This window comes from Rattus norvegicus, chromosome 12 (genome assembly GCF_021556685.1).
Source record: "Rattus norvegicus strain SHRSP/BbbUtx chromosome 12, alternate assembly SHRSP_T2T, whole genome shotgun sequence".
NCBI lineage: Eukaryota > Metazoa > Chordata > Mammalia > Rodentia > Muridae > Rattus > Rattus norvegicus.
Window position 1 is genome coordinate 33,726,559 of NC_141545.1, and position 20,354 is coordinate 33,746,912.

Sequence of the window (20,354 nt, forward strand, 5' to 3'; positions counted from 1 at the left end):
TTGGTGGTGTTGTTGTTGTTTGAGGCAGGGTTTATAGCCCTGGCCGCCCTGGAACTTTTATGGAGACCAAGCTGGGCTCAAAATCAGAGATCCATCTGGCTCTGCCTTCCAAGTGCTAGGATCAAAGGTGTTTGCCACCACCATCACCACCACTACACAGCAAATTTGCTTTAAAGTATGACACATTGTTCACTGCCCCGGGCTTACTCCTCATGCTTGGGCATCTAAACAGTAGTCTTGAACCAGTAAGAGAGAAAGAGTCACTCATCAAATGTCACAGAGGAGCTGGGGGGGGGAGTGGTGGCACATAGTTTTCTTTTTTCTTTTTTTTTTTTTTTCTTTTCTTTTTTTTTTTTTCGGAGCTGGGGACCGAACCCAGGGCCTTGCGCTTGCTAGGCAAGCGCTCTACCACTGAGCTAAATCCCCAACCCCTGTGGCACATAGTTTTAATCTAGCACTCAGGAGGCCAAAGCAAGATCTCTGAGTTCCAGGGTCAGACCTGTCTCAAAACAAAGGCCCCACAGATTAGCCACAGCCCATGGGTATTCACACGGGAAGAGAAGTCCCAAACAAGGCAGCAACCGACAGACCACTTTCTGTGGTTGAGAAGACAAATGCTAAGAAGCAAATGCCACATCTCTGTGTTGTGAGCACAACTCCAGCCTGGTCTTCATGTGCACATGCTTGTGGGGGCCAGAGAACAAAGCAGCTATCCACCTTGGTTTTTGAAACAGGGTTTCAGATTAGGGGAAGACTTAAGTAAACTAGGCTGCTGGCCAGCAAGCCCCAGGGTTCTGCCTGTGTCTACTTCTAGGTTGAGATTGCAAGCCCAGGTTACCAGTCAGTCTAGCTTTTAAGCATGAGTTCTGAGGACTGAACTCAGGGTCCTCATGCATGTACAGCAAGCTCTTTACTGACAAAACTGTCGACAGTCTTCCCTGTAGTTTAGTGGGCCCAGTGGCTCTCACCAAGGCCACTGACTAGGACCTGCCTCTTTAAACAGGACCTATATAAACTCGTGTTCTGTGTCCAGTACCTCTGGCGTGATGACCTATTGTCATGCTAAGTCTTCTTTTGGGGATGTGTCCCAGTTTCCCTGGTCCAGAGGTTCCACTGAGGCAAGGGTCTATATAGCACACTATTCTTCCCCAACATCGATCCTGGTTTTCTGAGGAGCTCTCCAGTCAGATGGAAGCCACGTGCAGTGCGGGCGACGGCTGTCTTTTCTCAGGGTCAGTTCCATGACTCTACACATACCCATCCCTTCCTTTCCTTAGACCTCTGAGTAGAGCGCCTATACCTACTCTCGAAACCCTTTAAAAAAAAACGAAACTGCAGAAGCCGGGTGTGGTGGCACCGCCTTTAAACCCACCACTCCAGAGGCAGAGGCAGGTGGATCTCTGTTGAGTTTCAAGTCAGCCCGGTCTACACAGGAAGTTCTAGGACACCAAGGGCTACACAGAGAAACCCTGTCTTGAAAAAACAGAGGGGGGGGGGGGGCGCATGGAGAAGAGACTAATGTTAGTTCAAGTAGGAAGAAATTTTAGGGGTTTTGTATTTCATGTCACTATGGACCTCTTAAATTTTTCAAAATACCCAAGTTTTAGGTCTTAGTTTAATAAGTTTAATAAGTTTAAAATATTTTTTTTCTTTTTTTTGGAGCTGGGGACCAAACCCAGGGCCTTGCGCTTGCTAGGCAAGTGCTCTACCACTGAGCTAAATCCCCAACCCCCAAGTTTTAAAATATTATTTATTATAATATATAATTTATTATTTTGTGTGTATTTGGGAACCACGTTCTAATGTCATAAAGGCCAGAACATATTAGATCCTCTGGAACTGGAGTTATAGGTGAGCCACCATGTGGATGCTGGGAATTGAGCCCCAGTCCTCTGGAAGAGCACGTCACTGGGCTGACCTTGGATGCTTTGGTCCTCCTGCTTGCATGAGGTGGGATCACAGGTCCAATCACCCCGTTTACACCAAACCTCAGGCCTTATGAATCTACCCATGCAAGCTACTAAGAGGACCATATCCCCAATCCAAGTCCCAAAGTTACATGCAGAATGCGTCGTTTATTCAGGGAAGGATAGGTTAGATTCCAAATAGACTCCTCTTGTTTACAAACGCTTCCTCGTAGAGGACTGAGGAATGGAAGGACTCAAAGCTTAAAACGTTCTGTGTAACATCTATTGTCCATCCCCGCCCCCCAGCCCTTTTATGTGTATGGGTGTTTTGCCTGCATGTATGTCCTGGCACCACTGTATTTGCATCAGATCCCCAGGAGCTAGAGTAACAGGTGATTGTAGAATGCTACATAGGTGCTGGGAGTCAAGAGCAGCCAGTGTTCAAATCTCATTACAGATGGTTGTGAGCCACCATGTGGTTGCTGGGATTTGAACTCAGGACCTCTGTTAGAGCAGTCAGTGCTCTTAACCATGGAGCCATCTCTCCAGCCCAGCCAGTGTTCTGAACTGCTAAGCCATGCTCTGTTCAGTTTTTTAAGACAGGGTGTGACACAGCCTAGGCTGGCCTCCAATTCAGTATGTAGCTGCAGATGGCCTCCAACTCCTGATCCTCTGACTTCTGTCTCCTAGGTACTGGGATGACAGGCATGTGTCACCAATACCTAGCTGGCTCACACACACACAACCTTTCCCCCTTTTCCTGATAGGAATTAAACTTAGCCTGCTAAACAAGTGCTCTTCTACTGAGCTGTGACCTCAGCCCTATCATGGCTTCTGTTTTACTCCTGGAGCTATACTTACATGTGGTTATGAGACACCATGTGGGTGCTGGGAACTGAACCTGGGTCCTTGGCAAGTGCTCTAACTCCCAAATCCTCTCTCTACTCTTGCATTGATTTTTTTTTTTTTTTTTGAGACAGGGTCTCACCAAGTAACTCTGGCTGGCTGTCCTACAAACTCATTATGTAGATCAGGCTGGCCTCGAATTCACACAAGTGTGTCTCTGCTGTGATTAAAGGTCTAAGCCACCACAGTATCCAGCCCTGTCACACATTCTTGACAATCACATGTGTAATAAACCCACAGGAATCCAAGAACATAGACCCTAAGAAATCTGAGTAAAGATGTCAGAGAAAAGGCTCTAAATCAGTCCCTGTAGGGATGGGGTTTCAGCGTCATAGATGCTCAAGTCCTCTCTGACGCTAGACTTTGTCTCATCCGGATTCATTGTTTTGAAGACTCCACACTGAAGTAAGAACGATGGCAGCACAATATCCACAGGTAATGTCTACATTTATTTTATACCAAAAAAGTTATGTGCAACAAATAAACATTCTTACATATTTACATCTGTTTTTATTTACCAGTTAGCAAAATGGTATCCTAAACCTCTGATAAAGAATATTTCTATCTATATTAAAGAGGGAATCTTCCCAGTGAACTCCTTTTTACACGAATGTTTACTCAGGAGCTTTCAAAGCAGGAGTAATATTTTAGATGGTACATACTTCACAGGTCATACACACCTACGATCTAGGCCATGCTCAATACAGCCTCGTAACACTTCGCCTTTCCTGGGCCAGTTAGTTTAGAAGGGGGAGGGGATGTTTGGTCATATTGCCTGGAATCCTACTCTGCTCTTTTGACTCAGGGTTCTTACAAAATTAGGATTCATGAATGTACTGCAGAAAATGCTAGAAGGTGGAGAGGGGCAGGAACACTGACGGATGTGCACTGGGAGGAAACAGGAGTGGGTGAGGTTCACAGCCGCAGACAGGTTCCTGGATATGACAGTGGGGAACTTCACGGACATTCTTCTGACTTTGAAGGTCAGGCCACCCACCACACCTCCCAGTACCCATCAGAATCAACTGTGGTACCAGCTGGGGCCTACCAAGGAACTGCTGAGCAGTCTCTGTGGTTTGAGCTTTGTCTTTTCTAGAGACAAGGTCTCAAAATAGCCCAGACTGCTCTTGAACTTCTGGTCTTCCTGCCTCTACTCCCCAAGTGCTGGGATTACAGGCATGTGCTACCATGCCTGGCTGTACTTTTAGTCTTTTGAATATAATTATAAATAAAAGAAAAAAGCAACAATATTAATTTTATTGTCCTATATCTTACCTCACAGGTACAAGGACGTTTTGTACCAAACAAAATACTTTCCTACGTACATGGGTGTTTTGCCTGCATGTATGTCTACACACCATAGTCACGCAGTGCCCTCAGGGGCCAGGAGAGGGTGTCAGATCCCCAGGAACTGGAGGTGCAAATAAAGGTTGTTAAGCAGACATGTGGGTGGTTGGAGCCAAACCTGGGTCCTCTGCAAGAATGACAAGTGCTCCTAACTGCTAAGTCACCTCCCTGGCCCCTCAAACTTGTCTCTTTACATGAAAAAAAGTCAATGCTTTTCACCATTCCTTATATATAATGAATTTGAACCACTCATCCTAGCACTTGGGAGGCTAAGGCAGGAGGAATGTCAAGTTTGAAGCCAGCCTGGGCTATGTAGTATGTTCTAGGATAGCCTAAACTACAGAGAAAGATCATGTGTCTCTTTAAAAACAAAACAAAACAAAAACCACAAGAGAAGAGCTGGAGAGGATAAATGGAACAGAAATAATACTTGGCACACAGCTAGTGCAACCAGTTAAACCTGAGTGTACCAGAAGTTTACCCTCCCTGACAGAAACTAGCTGTGGGAAAGGACCAAGGGAAATCCCACAAGCCAAGCACAGGCCCTGGAGCATACCCAGCCAGAACTTCTCTTACTCCCTCAAATATTGCTGCTACGAAGTGAGAGGCTTCCTTTGTTAGGATCACTTCAAACCCATGAAGCACAGAATTACTGTAGGAGTCATTTCCCCCCTAGTCTGCCTCTCCGTATTTCCTGTAAGCCAACTAGCAGTGTTTATTATTAGTCTGTGGGTAGCTTTTTGAGCCAGGGTTTCACTATATAACCCTGGCTGTCCTGGAGCTATCTAGGCCAGGGCAGCCTAGAACTCAGAGATCCTCCTGCCTCTGCTCCCCAAGTGCTGGGCCGCCAGCCAAGTGTGTGTCACCAGGTCCGGCCAAACCCTGCTTCTTCAGTGTTTAAATACTCAGTCTGAAACGGTCAGAACAGTATTAGCAGTTTTATAACACAGTGTTTTCTCCCCCACTCCACTAAGTTTAATAGAAGGTACAAAGAGAAGCCTGAATTCCCTCAGGGCAAAACTACCAAATAAAACACAACAGGCTCACTTACAGAGAACATATATTTTAGCAAAAAAAAAAAAAAAAATCAAAAAGATAGGGTCTCCTGAAGCTAATGCTGGTCTCTATTTTGCTATGTAGTCAAGGATGACCTTGAATTCCTGATCCTCCTGCATCTAAATCCCAAGTGATGGGACCACAGGCAAGCAAGAGCACACTGGTCGGCAAATGCTGTTTTTGCAACAGCACCTGTTAACTCTCAGTGAGAAAGGGGTATTCATTCTATTAAGTCACAGGAATGTAACAAACAAACAAACAAACAAACAAACAATGATGGCGGTACTCCCAAGAGTTAGGAAAGCAAAGGGAAGCCTCGAAGGGTCCGGTGGATGGAACCCTCGCACATTTTGAGTAAGGGTTGGAGATGTCTGTAATGTCAAGACAAGCTCTAAAGCCACTCTGCTGAGTGACGAAAGACAGAACAGGTCATTTGGAGTTGGGACCCAAGGGACATGTCTAGCAGAGCCTTGATATGTAAGCAGCAGAAGTCAGCTATTAGCCATTCCACTGCCTTGGGAGACCTGGACACAGGGCTATGAGATGACCTCACTGTACAGTTCTCCAAAGAGGACTTGGTTTACCATAAATCCCATTCAGTACTTTCTAGACGTCCTTTAACTACTTCAGACGACAATGCATACACAGTAAGATTAAGATAGTCACGGAAATGTTCACATTCATGGGGAAACACCTTTGATGAAATCGGAATTGAGCTGTCTGTTAAGACACTGGTTGGAACCTCCTAAGTAAGAGGGCTTTACAATTCCTATTTTACAGCTGTCCCGGCCAGAAATCCTATGGTACATCAGTGACGATGGAAGGTCTTAAACCGCCCCACAACTGCGGTCTCAGAATTTGCTGTCTAGTTTCCTATTTTTGAACATATTAACCAAATTATAAACAAAAACACTGCCACTTTTCAACCCGAGGAATACAATGGCCGCACAGACCCTTCTGGTAGAATGCAAGTTCTCTGCTTCGCGGTAAGGAAGGAAAGGAGGGATACTTCTGCCCCAGTTCAACACACAGAATGATTTGGTTTGAGATTTAAGACAGAAGGCACTTTTAACATCTCCTTTAAGATGCTAACCAGAGAAACACAGTCGCTATGCCACCAGGGTTTATTCAGATCACCTCTGGGTTTCTTCTCACTGCTTCTGTGTGGCTACCAGAATGGGACAAAGTTTCCACATTTCTCTTCCAGATCTTTCTACATGTTGTGTTTCTTCTGAGTCAGCAAACGGTTCCTCACGACAGCCCTAAGGTTTACAAATTCAGTATGTGATTCTGAAACGCTTACTGACAATCCTTAGTGCAAGAAGAAAGGACAAGGGGAAACACTCTGGACTGACCTCGGAGCACTTGGTTGTGCCAGCTTCAGTCTAATACTGCTGAGCTCACTGGCACCGGAACCGAGGGAACACACCTCTGTGAGGTCAGCTACTGTATAAGAGGCTTTGCCCAGAAATGCCATAGTGGTTTCAGTTTTTCTCCAAAGACTACATCCACTTCCCACGGTCAGTGTCCTGAGATCCTTGGAATTAAAAGGTCTAGTCACGTGACATCCCGTAAGGTCCGATCCATCCAGTTCTGACTAGTCAAGCTTGACTTGGATGTTCAGACTTAGTCTCTTCCTCTCAGAGTAGGAGATGGAAGGGAACCCACCACCCTCCTGTTTCCGCTGTCAACACTGCGCCAGGGCTGTCAGCACGTCTCCCAAGACGTTCTGTCTGCGTCTACTCCCTCCACTGTTTATCAGTCCCGGTGAGCTGACAGTCCCTCGCTACTCTTCAACTAAACTGTACAGTAAGTTCTGCAGGGGTGGATCCAATGTTTCTACCTTTATTTACAAATATCACACGAATGGACTCTAATTGAATCTACAGGTTTAAATCCATCGGCTAAAAACATATTACATATTGTAAACATGGCAATATTTAATACAGTATCTATTCTAAAATATTTTCATGTTCATGATCACATTTTGTTATACCTGAAATTGAATTTATACACATTAAAGAATTACTAGCAATGGCTGCTTACTTTACGGTTAAGGACCGGGGGCTAGGGCTACATTTTATTATCTCAGAAACATCTTCAAGGTAAAGGTAAAGCTTGTCTTTGATTGGTTCGGCGTATCCTTTTTTTGTATCCAGATTTAAAATGAAGACTGACACAGGAAATAGCTAGGGCCCCTTCTAATTTACAATATTTTAAAAAAAATCAGTTTAAGATTCTCAGGGAAAGTGTCTGTTGTGAATTAAAAAAAAAAAAAAAAACCTTGCAAAATAAACTTAATGAAAGAAGTGTTGGAGACAGTTGGGTGGAGAGCCCTGGCCGTCAGTCTTCCTTAGGCTGCAGTTGTCGCTTCCAGGCCTCATTCAAGTAAACCAGTCGTTTGTAGTTGATGATGAGGAGAAGGAAGTTCAGCACATATGTGGTGACGCAGATGATGCAAAACTCCTTCAGCACAAAGTACAGAATGTAGGCCAGGTACAAAGACCCCACCACGGACACGATGGAGGAGGTCATGAGGACCAGAGCTGCAACTGCGCTGGCTGTCATGCCTGCAAGAGAGAGACAATGACTAGGTCAGAGCCGGGCCTGGACAGAGGCTTCTCCACTGACAAGTGACAGGCTGTGGCTAGAAGCAATGTAAGAATACTGACCTTACCTTCTTGACTGTGAAAGAAAGCAGAGTGCAAAAACTGCCCATCTGTCTTAATGCTAAACAGGCTGAATTTTACTGACAGGATAGTGTCATAGCTGCCGGGGCTCTGATTTGTTCTTACTGCACAAGAAACCGTGCACATGAACTATGCAAGCTCTCGACCGTACCGAGCCAAGATGCTGGAGCACAGGAACGAGGGCAGCAGCTCTCCATCCAAGCCACGGGCTGGGTAAGGTCCGCTCCTGTCATTTCCCTACAGGTTCCCTACCTGGGGAGACGCTGCTTTTCATGTTTAGATCAAATTTACCAAAAAGCCAGAGCAGGTGATGGTGCCCTTTCTTACACTGTGCCGAAAAGGGAGAACCTGCTGACACTTTAGAATGACTAACTGGTGGAGAAGGGAAAGTGAACCAGGCCAGTAAGCCACATCTGCATCAAAACACATCAGGCAAAAAGGGAGCTGGAGAGGGTATGGTGGCCTATGTCCATAATCCCAGCACTCTGGGGGCTGAGGCAGAAGGCTCAGACTGGAGGTCTGCCTGCATACATAGTAAGACCCTGTCTCGAGGAGAAAAAAAAGGAGTCAGGTAGTAAAAGCCAAGTCTCAAGACAAACGTGTCTGGAGTCTTGACTCCCTCACACGCACTGTCCTGTAACTCCCTAGAACCAACGACTCAAATGCTATACACATTGATTTTCAAGGCCAGAGAAGGCCAAGAGCATATTAAACTCCTGACCTATCGATCTAATTCCTGATGGGCCAGAAAAGCCTAGACAGTACTCCACTCACCTGTGTTAAATCATTTGCGTTCAAAACCTAAGCCTGAGTAATTAGTGCCGACACCTTGACTTGATCAAAGAAAGTTAACTTTAGATGCCGCAAGAGGCAGGCGTGGCGATCCGCTCCGTGATCCAGTCCTCAGGAGACTATGGCAGGAGAACATCTGGGGATCTAAGGACAGCCAGCCAAGGCAAGAAATGATTCCGGCCGAGCTGCAGACATGTCCATAAATATTTTGAAAAACGACACTTGTGGGCTAGAGGTATAGCTCAGGAGTGGAGCTCTTGCACAACCTAGATGCACAAGGCTGTGGGGTTCAACTCCCTGCACAGCAAGCAAATGAACAAACACTGCATACACACAATGACGTGTGAACTCTTTACTGTGTTTTTCTCTGCTCCAGGTTAAAAAGCAGACAGCTCCAAGTACCTCTTAGGTCTGCTATGAGATGAAGCTTGACTCTGAAAGCCCTGCAAGGGCTGCGACTGTACTCATTGCAGGGTCTGAGGGACTCATGATCTGTAGAAAATCTGTGGACTTTATAATGTGCCATGATTGTAACAATAGAGTATCTTATAGCTGTGAAAACATCAACCACAAAAACAAAAACAAAAACAAAAAACCATTTAATGTATCCGTTCCATATAAAAATGCCATTAAGGTAGATCAGTCAAAAAAAAAAATAAATAAAAAGAATAAAAAGGGGGAAAGGAAAAAAAATAAGCTGTAGGAAGGACAGGGAACACGGCATTTGCTTTTTCTGTTTTGAGAGAAAAGAAAATTAAGACCACGTGTTTCCATTTTCTTAGCTATTTAAAAACTAACTCCAGAACCATTACTGGGGCAGGGGCAGGGCCAGGGCCAGGGCAGGGCCAGGGCAGGGGCAGGGCAGGGGCAGGGGCAGGGGCTGGGCAAGGGCCAGGGCAGGGGCAGGGCGGGGGCTGGGCAAGGGCTGGGCAGGGGCTGGGCAGGGCCAGGGCAGGGGCAGGGCAGGGGCAGGGGCTGGGCAAGGGCCAGGGCAGGGGCAGGGCGGGGGCTGGGCGGGGGCAAAGGAGATGAGACGGAGTGGATCTGGGGTGGGATTCCCTTCACCACACAGCAGCCTGTTTCTTGAAAAAGCTAACTTTCCAATGATGACCGTTGCACAGTCTACAAGGGAGTGGGGTGGCAAGCTCTGGATGTGTTAGATGACTCAGAGGAGCTGACATTAGGGAGGCACGTGGAAACTACAGTCAGCAAATGTGAGTGGAAATAATGCCTGGGATGGGGCTCGCACGTGGAATGGAGCCAGCACATCAGTATTACAAAGGCAGGCCCTCCTCACCTTGGTCTCCCACATGAACCTGGATGACTTTTGCTCTAAGCCCTTTCTTTCCTACTAAGGGAAAATGAGCACTCTCGATGAGTTTGTACTGTGGAAATAACACAGAATCAACAAGTTGAACATGAACTTCTCCCCTCCCGCCATGGAACCCCTCACTCTGCTTTCGCCTGCACAAACAAGCATGATTACCCTACAGTTTTAAACCCTGTTTTGCTTGTTACAGAACCTTACTCTCTTCACACTCACTTCCTTAATGGCCACACACACCTCTCTAAGATGGAGATACCTGCTAGCTCCCATTGCTTCCGGCTGAGCCCAGGAGGAGCGTGCTGTGTTAAACTGCACTGTCTTGAGTATCGGTCTACACTGTCCTCTGGCTGCAGGGTAAATGCATACACTTAGAATTGGGCAACCTTGCTAATACTTCTCAGAAAAACTCATACTCCAAGTATGAATGGCGGCAGCAAGGCAACTCCAGCCTTAGGTTAACCAATGGCTGCACAGGAAAGCTGACAAGCAATAGGATAATTTATTAACAGCCGAACTGTGAAGCGCAAACGGAAGCACAAGGCCCGCCACAAACTAATGTTTCAAGGCTTATCACACACGCTTACTGGGCAGTAAGAGAACATCAAAGTACAACATTCAAACGATGGCTACGGATACGCGACACCTAGAAAATCTGACACAAAACAACAACAAAAAACAAAAACACTTCTAAATGGGCATTAGATGGAGACCAGACAATTGAAGAGGGGAACAATTTGGCAATAACTGTTAAAATCCTTAAAAAAAACAAAAAACAAAAAACAAAAAAACAAAAAACAAAAAACAAAAAAACAAAAAACAAACTGGTCTTTTTTTTTTTTTTTTTTTGACTCATTAACCTCGTGTCTGGAAATTTGTTTCCAGGAAATAATTCAAGGATGGGAAGGCGCTTTAAAGAGAATGGATCCCCATGGCATTGCTTAGTAAACTGTGACCCTGAGACGCCCACAGACACTCAGGGCAGTAACAGTGAGAATAAGAGGCCACACGAGTTGTCGTTATTTTCTTTTTCGTTTAGCAAAAGGCAGGGCCAAGGATGCAGCTTAGCTGTCCTGTTCTGGGCCTGATTCCAGCACCCAGGGGAGAAGCAGAGACCCACAGGACATGTGAATTAGAGCAGCTCACTGGACTGCTGTCCTAAGACGGGACACTAAGATGGCTGAGTCAGCACAACTTTATAGGACGAGCTCACGGGGAAGACTAGAGTCATGGCTCCCATGAGTGGGGCTGGGCTTCTGGACATCATGACATGCTACTAGCCATGACTAACTGTCCACTGATACCAAGGTCACCACATGATAAAAAGCAGTGACTCACACGTCACAATACACAACTATGCTGGGCCTTGTGGTTCTTTCTCTATTGTTAGCTCGTGCTTTTTACTGTGAAGACACACTAGGGCAAAGACACAAGCACTGAATGGTATAACAAGCTTATTTCTGTATCTCCGTATCAATACTTACCAAGTAATAACTGTAGTATATAAAATATAAGTCCAAAGACACTGTTTGGCTGGTTTAATACACCATCTTTTCCAAAAATGGAACCCAAAAGACCAAATCCTCGACCCCATCTGTAAAATAAGGAAAACCAGTAACCCTATATTTGAGATTCCCTAATTTTTTAAATGTAAAATTATTTGAGAATGTTATCCAATTCCACAATTAACTACGTTGACAAAACACTTAAATATCTTTTGTTCCATGACTGATTTGCCCAAGGGGAAGGCCAAATGTTAAGTTTCTCTTCTGTATCTGAATTGAATTGATGGTTTCATACAAATATTCCTAAAAGCTCTGTTTTTCCACCTAAGACTCTCCAGGGCCACCTTCTCTTTTCCTAAGGTAGGGACACAATTTCTTTACTGACAGTATTAGCATTTGCAAGGGTAAAGTCTCTCTCTCAATTCAGGTCACCCTTAGACCTTTCCAACTAGACAGCTCTCAGCTGTAGGGCTGTTCTTGCATTACAGTGCTTAGCAGGGCCCCTGGCCTCCACTCCATTTCCCACCCTAGGCTGTGACCATCAACAAAGCCTGCAGCCACTTCCAAGTGCGGCAGCTGAAAACTACTCATGTGGCCCATTCCATAGCTGTGTTCAAACCAGACAGGCCTCTGAGAAGCTGCTTGCTGGACATTTCAGCGGGGTCTGCATGAGGAGACACCCTGACTTCTGAATGCAGGGAAGTATCAGAAACCATAGGTCTCTTTTAGAATCCTGTTTCCAAAGTAAAAAACCGGTATTTCACATTCCATTATACATTTCATTCAACGTTTAACTTCAAAATTTGTATGTGACTTCACATTTTCGGAATCTTTTAAAGTAAGTTTTATTGAATTTGTTCTCTGACAATTTTATTCATTTATAAATTTCATTCTGTCACCCCTTTAATACCTTTCCCACCTCTATGACCCTCTAAAATCTTACTTTAAATAATTATTAAAATACAATTTAATAAGGTAATACAGACACACCAAGCGTAACTGGATAAAACCTCACGGCACTTCAGCTTTAACCCAGAATGACAGTGCTTCCTAAGTACAAAAAGGAACTTCTGAGAATAGGAACGAATGACCGAATCATGCTGCTTTAAAGGAACCCATATCCAAGCAACAGAACGAAACCCCTCCCCAGTCACACTGAAACAATAACCCATCCCAACCTTGGAACTGAGAGCTACAGAGGATTTTTATCACACTGACTTACACATTTCAAACACACAAAGTAAGTTCCATTCCAACCTCGGATCCAAGCACGGATCTCTCGCCCACCAATACTCGGTGAGCAGTGGAGCGGTTCACCTGAGGAGCAGCCCCTGACAGGCAGCCCTCACAGGGCTTACATTCTAGTTCTGGCCAAAAGAAAAAAAATTGCCAAGTACATTACCTTCAGGATTGGACAAGCCTACTCAGATAGACAGAAGAACGGGGGTGGGGTATTCCTGGTCAGCACTTGGTAAAGTGAGGTCACCTAGTGAGGACTTGTCAAAATGCAGATTTTGCTTCAGTGGGCTGGCAGTGAGGCTAAGACTGCATTCAACAAAAGGCTGGGGTGCATATCTGTAATTCCAGCACTCTGGAGGCTGAAGCAAAAGGAGTATCATGAGTTTGAGGCTAACCTGAGCTACACAGTGAATCCTAGGACAGCCTGGGTTAAAAAAGGAAACCCTGTGTCGAAACACCAACAAAAACAATCAAGTAGAACTAGATCTCCCATTGAGCTGTAGCACTCACTCCTAGATATTCATCAGAATGAGTCTAAGCTTGCACATCAATGTTTACTGCATATGTGGGTAATTACATACATGTAATTACCTGAGTTCAACCCCCAGAGCCCACATAGCCGACTCTATAACCTTGTCCTTTGACTTCCACATGTGTGCCTTGAAGGCATGGACCTCCACAACCATCCCTGCGCATATCACGTATGCCTATCTATATATGTTATTAATAAATTTTAAAAAATTAGGGCCAGTAAGATAGCTCAGAGGGTAAAGGCCTTTTGTTACCAAGCCTGACAGCCTGACTTCAATTCTCAGGACTTACTTTGGTGGAGAGAACTAACCCCCAAAATTTGTCCTCTGACTCACACACATATGCCATTAACATACACACACCCATAGGTAAACAACACACCAATCTTGTCTGAAAAATAGTCAAGGAACCGGTATGGATGGAACATGAAAGAGAAGGGAAAAAAAAATCAAAAAGTTTTTGTTTGTTTTAAAAAAGATCTCACTGTATAACCTTGCCTGACCAAGAATCATTATGTAAACTAATAATGGCCTTAAACTCATAGATTTGCCTGCCCCGGCCTCGGCCTTGGCCTCTGCCTCCTTAGTGCTGAGACTAAAGGTATGTGCCAGCATGCCTGGCTTTATGCCACTGTGTATTAAAGATCATTTTTAAATAGGTCTCCTTGTACACCTCTATAATCCTAGGACTTGTCAAGCTGAGAAGGAGTAATGAGCAGTTGAGGCCAGCCTGCGCTACACAGAGGATCTGTGTCTAAAAAACAACCCAGAAGCATTCTAGAGGGCTGACAGATGATCCAGCAGTAAAGAGTATGAACTGTGTTCAGTCTCCAGCACTCATGGTCAGGTGGCTGACACTCCCTGGCCTCCTTGGACACTGAACCAACAAGCCCTCCTTCCCACCCAGCACCCCCCTCATGCACAAAACTTAAAATAAAAATAAGGTGGGGGCTGGAGAACTGGCTCAGCCGTTAGGCATACTGGCTGCTCTTCCAAGGACCTGGGTCTGCATCCCAGTGGTCACACAGCAGCTCACAACTGTCTGTAGCTCCAATGTCAAGGGCATCTGACATGACTCTCTCGTCTGGTCTTCTCAAACACCAGACATGCATAGCATATGGTTCACAAACATACACATCCGTAGGCAAAATACCCACACACATAAAAATATATAAAATGTATAAAAATAAAAATACTAAATAAAAACAATCACGGAGTAGTGGTGCATACCTCTGATCCTAGCACTCGGGAAGCAGAGGCAGATGGGTCTCTGGGTTTGAGGTTAGCCTAGTCTACCTGGCCAAGTCTGAGGACAGCCAGAACTACATACATAGTGAGCCCTGTTTCAAAAAAAAATAGGTAGGGCTGGAGATTTAGCTCAGTGGTAGAGCACTTGCCTAGCAAGCGCAAGGCCCTGGGTTCGGTCCTCAGCTCCGGAAAAAAAAAAAAATAGGTAAATAAGTGAGTGAAAGAATTTAAAGTTTGATTCTGAAAGGCCTTCCAGCTTCAACATTGACAATAGAGCGGGAGGGGAGAGCAGTGGGAAGAGGGCCAGTTTAACACCACTGAAGGATTATCAGCAGTGAGCTGAGGAGATCCAGGCTATCGGAAGGTGCAGCTCCCTCCCACAGCCTGCTCGCAGACGGGACATGCGGTATGACACAAAGAAATGGTGCAACACGACACTGAGGACTTTGACTTGAGCAGCTAGGCAGAGAAGCTGGGTTTCCTAGCGGAAGGAGACTATGAAACTCCGCTTTGGACACAGGTTTACACGCCTTTCACAGCTACAGAGAGACAGCAGATAAGCACGTATAAACTTGCAGTGTAAGCTAGAGGTAAGTTTGATGGTAGGATCTGGGCGGTAGTTTACCGCCAGGAGACGTCTACAGCAACAATAACCTTGGATAAATTAATGGCTATCAGTCAATAGCTGACATATGACTCAGCGTCACAGTTGGCAAGGGTGGACACGTGGCATAGGACTTTGGTGGCTTATGCTTCTGTTGACGTGGACCACGGCTGTTCCTGTTTCAGTTGTCAAACCTTTGCCTTCGGATGTTCTCATGTGCACTTCAGTAAAACAACACCCAAGCGACATTAGAAGGCTGAGTTTCCTCAAGAGACTCTAGATTTATTTAGGTGGCCTTCCCTTTAATTGGCCCTGAAAGTTAAATGCACATGGATATATTTCCTCAAACCTGCCCGAGAGGATAGGGAAAAGCTCAAAGGGTAAAGTGGTTGCCATGTAGGCAAGGGATCTGAGTTCAAGCCCAAGAATCTATGTAAAATGCTAGGTGTGGTGGCACCTATGATCCCAGCCAGGAGTGGAGGGGAGAGGCCCTGGCAGACACACGCCTGCAGCTGGTTGCCTAGACGACCTAGCCAAATCCCTTACAGTGTCCCCAGACAGTGAGAGAAGGTGAAGCTATGGAGATGGGTCAGTGGTTAAAGGCGCTTGCTGCGAAGATTGACAACCTAAGCCTGAGTTCTATCCCTGGGACCCACAAACATGGTGGATGGAAAGAACTGATACTACAAGTTGTCCCTTGACTGCCAAATAATTCTGTCGTGCATATACACAAACACATAAATAATAAAATGACAAAAAAAGGAAAGTTGAGGAAGTCATTCAACAGTGATCCCCTGCCTTCATGAGCACTGTCCTGTACACATACATACACACACACCCACACACCCACAGACACACACACACACACACACACACACACACACACACACACACACACACACGACCTAGCTGAGAAACGTTCTGTGAACGCAACTCAAAGTCATTCCAGCCGCTCATTTCTTATGGGCTTTAACTTTTTAAGTTTTAATACATGGTCTCTCATTTTGTAGTCTATACTGGCCTAGAGCTAAGCTATGTTCCCCAGGCTGTCCTTAAACTTGACAACCTCCCTGCCTCAGCCTCCCAAGAACGGGGATTACAGGTATGAGCCACCATGCCTGGCTGAGTTTCACTCCTGAATTAGCCATAACCACCAGAAAACTGTCTTGGACAGCGCTGTCTTTTATCTGCAACTGTTTCCATGGAGTTTAATGCTGGAATTATGTCTTAACTACTAAAGGAACATTTGTATGAATACTTCACTTGCTAAAGGAACATTGCCAAAACACCTACATCTATATATCCTTACATTAAACTTTTAAGGAGATTACTAATTAATGGAAAGAGAAAGCCTTGCCCTGTAACGCAGCGAGCACCAACTCACTCAGGACAGTGTCGAACTAGGGGTAATGACTTGCCCCCGTCACTCAAGTCCTAGGACTATGGACAAGGTCCCATACCTGCCTTTAATGCTTCCCTCTGCCGGCAGCCGGCCAGCTGGGCATGAAAATGCTGCCCTGTAACCCCAGCACTCTGGAAGTGAGGCAGAGCACAGGGTCTAAAGAGTCCCATGCTGTATATAAGACTTTATTCTTTTTATCATCTTCATAGAAAACAAAACTATAGTGCTAGAGGGAGAAAGCCCAACAGTAATTTCCTCTAAAGGCTAGAGGCAGACTCCTGGGATTAAAGGTGTCTACCACCATGCCCCACCATTGAACCCTGAGTTTGCTGAGCCCCAAGAATCTACCTGTCATGACTTCCCCAACCTCCAACATTTTGTATGGGTGCTGAGGGTCTGAACTCAGTTCAAGCTTGCATGGCAAGCACTTTGTTCACCCGGCCATGTCCCTGTGGGAATTCTCCAGAGAGAAAAGATAAAGGTGACAGAGGAAACAGGGAGGAAAGACCTCGCCATGTAGTGTTTATTATTTTTGAGACTGAGTCTCATTATGCAACCCCTGATGGTCAGGAACTCATTATACAGACTAGGAGGGCTTCAAACCAGAGTGCTGCCTGCCTCTGCCTCCTGAGTGCTGCTATTAAAGGAGTGCATCACCACACCTGGCAGACTTATTTATGGTTTTTAGCATTTGCACACATTTTTCTTCTCTGCCTTTGAGTTTTGCTATGTAGCCCTGGTCTGGAACTTGTTGTACTGCTGACCTAAAACTAACGGCAATCCTCCTTGCCTCCAAATCCTGAGAGGTGGGATTACAGCCACATGCTGTTATGCTGTTTAATTTATAATTTGACACTAACTCAACTAGAGAGATACATTTTACACATGGACAAACACTAGCACGTTGCACCAGCAGCAGTGACCCGCAAGAGGCTGGAAGGAGCGTCCTAGCAGACGAAGACAAAGCGTGATCCTCCCAAAAGCTCAGCCTCAGTGCCCAGAGTGAAGGTGAAAGACTTAACAACACAGGCAACCAAACTGGTGTGTGTGTGTGTGTGTGTGTGTGTGTGTGTGTGGTGGTGGTGGTGGTGGTGGTGAGGTAGCTCAGCTGGTAAAAGTGCTTGCTATACAAACATGAGGACCTGCCTGGGTTTGGTTCACCAGCACTCAAGCAAAAGCCAAGGGTAGTGATGCATACCTGTAATCCCAGGACTAGTGAGCCACAGGGTCCCTGGGGTTTGCTGGCTACCCTAAGCCTCCCTGCTCACTCAGTTCAGGCCAACAGAGACCCTGTCTCAAAGAGGACTGTGTCAGAAGAACAGCCAAGGCTGGCGCTGAGGCTGAATGGTTAAAGTTACTCACAGTCAGGCGCAGTGGTGAGCACCCTTCATTCCTTTTTAATCTGTCTCAGACGCCATTAGTTTTATTTCATGTGTGTACTGACGGGTGTTTTGGTTTGTGCACTCCGTGCAGGCAGTGCCCTTGAAGGCCAGAAGAGGGCCTCATATTCCCTGGAACTAGAGGTACAGATGTTGTCAGTGACCATGTGGCACTGGAAAAAGAACTGAGGTCATGGGGTTGGGGATTTGGCTCAGTGGTAGAGCGCTTGCCTAGGAAGCGCAAGACCCTGGGTTCGGTCCCCAGCTCCAAAAAAAAAAAAAAAAAAGAACTGAGGTCATTCTCCAGAAGAGTATTCAGTGCTCTCAACCCCTGATCAATCTCTGGATGCGCCGGCCCCTGCCCAATTTCTAACAGAAGGTCTGGGGACAGAACACAATTTCTGAATTTTATTCCTAGCTATCTTTATCTAATATTCTTTAAAATAATTGTTTTGAGTATTTTGGGTCTGTTTTTGCTTGAGCTTATTTTTATAACTTTTTTTTTTTAAGTGCTCCCAATACTAGGTGGCAAAGGCAGTCAAATTTGTGAGTTCCAGGCCAGTCCAATCTACAAATTGAGTCCCAGGTGCTAAACATTGAGACAGTGTCTCAAACAAACAAAAAGTTGGTTCTAGTTTGTCTCCTATCATCAGTCCTCCCAGAGATCTTAAGACTTTCCTGTCAGTGGCAGACAAGTTTAAAGAGTGAAAACAAGGGACTTTCAAGGTGGTCCTGCAAGTATTCTGGCTGGTTTTAATGCCAACTTCCTAGAAGCATCCCTCACCTGAGAGCATCCCCACAGCAGCAGACAGAAAGGCTGCCTGTGGCTGAAGGAGACTGTTCACCTTTTGCTCGATTGGCCTTCTTTTTTACCAAAGAGCAGATCTGCCCTGTTGCTGCTACTGATTCCCTCACTGATATCAGAACCAGTATTTCTAGGCTTCCCTCATGGACAGTGGCTCTCCAGGAACCTTCCCGATTTTCCGCACCAAGCTCTAAGTGCTCAGGCCTCACAGCCTTGTGAACCAAGCACCACTGAGTTGACCAGTGAGAGACTACCAGAGACTGTAGATCTGCTCTGGGTGCCGAGTCACTCACAAAACCTCAAAAATGAACAAGCCTGATGTGGTTGGTGGTCCACCCCCTTAGGGCAGCACTCAGGAGGCAGCTGTAGTTCCTGCGGAGGCAGTTGGATCTCTCTGCATTGGAGGTCAACCTAGAACAACGAGTTCCAAAACAGCCAAGGCTATGTAGACATTTGGTCTCAAAAAACAACACAATTTTAAAAAGCCTGAGCAGCAACTAAAGGTTCTCAGCCTCTAACAGTGTGATTGGACTGTTACTGTTTTAACACAAGCTCATTTAAATTCTTTAGTATATACATATGTACTGTGTAATATACATTGTATACATTGAATCCCACTGATTACTGTGTAATATACATTGATACACTGTAATCCCACTGAATCCGAAAATCCTCCAGAGAACCCTGAAGAATACAAGTAAAAGTGCCTGCCACCAATGCAGATGACTTGAGTTTGATTCCCGACACACATGGTGGAAAGGGACTGAGTCCAGAAGGTTGTCTTCTGACCTCCACAGGAATGCTATGGCACATGGTGCCTCCTGACCTCCATATAAAATTAACATGTAAGAAAAAGAGTTTTTAAATAGCTAAAACCGGAAGCTGGTTAGCTCAGTTGGTAAGAGTGTGGTGCTGATAAATAGCTAAAACAAAAGCTAGAAACTTCAAGGGAAAGGAAAAAAAGCTCTGAAAAATGCTTCTCACAGATTATCACCACCTTATAAATTCAAACTTCACTTTTCCGGTCAAATTAGACCTATTTATTTGAAGTAAGGACTAGATCTAATCCTTTCATCTAAAGTTATTTTAATTACACCATAAACTCTAGGAACTGTTCAAAGATGAGGCTGCATTAGAGGTTATGATATTACTTTATTCTGTATAAAATTCAGATTAAGTAGTCTGCATAGAATTCAACTGTTAAGGTCTCTTTCCCAGCCCTATAACAGAACTTGCTAAGAGTGGTTTGGGACTTATGAGGATTATTAAATTAATGCACTGCCAAGTTCAGTGGTCATCCAAGAGTGGTAATGTACTTGGATAATCAACCAGAGACAGTCTTGGTTGTCAGATGCAAGCTTTAACTACTGCAAGGAGGACTGCATGGAGAGAGAGGACAGGGAAGGGGAAATGATGGATTATATCACAGTTTCAAAAGCAAAACGTAAAAAATTGAAGAAACCTTTTAACTGTTGATGAAACAGTATTTGTTAATATCAAGTACTGCTCTTCTATAGTTCTCATTGTTACCCCTGCAAAATAACTATGCGTGTGACTCTATGTCCGGTTTTATAACTCTTCATCTTGCTCTATGTATTAACCATTGAGACCTGTCAGTAG

At 45.2% G+C, this 20,354-nt stretch overlaps 1 protein-coding gene across 3 annotated transcripts in view; it reads right to left on the reverse strand.

Annotated features, from left to right (window-relative positions):
- Positions 1-3,241: 3,241 nt before the first annotated feature.
- The window catches only part of Vkorc1l1 (vitamin K epoxide reductase complex subunit 1L1), a 49,420-nt gene continuing 32,307 nt past the window's right edge, over positions 3,242-20,354 (reverse strand). The window contains exons 2-3 of one of the 3 annotated variants that reach the window (XM_087579076.1): positions 11,507-11,616; positions 3,242-7,786 (exon numbers count right to left, since the gene is read on the reverse strand). In XM_087579076.1, the coding sequence (XP_087435202.1) occupies positions 7,560-7,786; positions 11,507-11,616 (337 nt within the window). In that variant the 3' untranslated portion in view covers positions 3,242-7,559. 3 annotated transcript variants of the gene reach the window in all.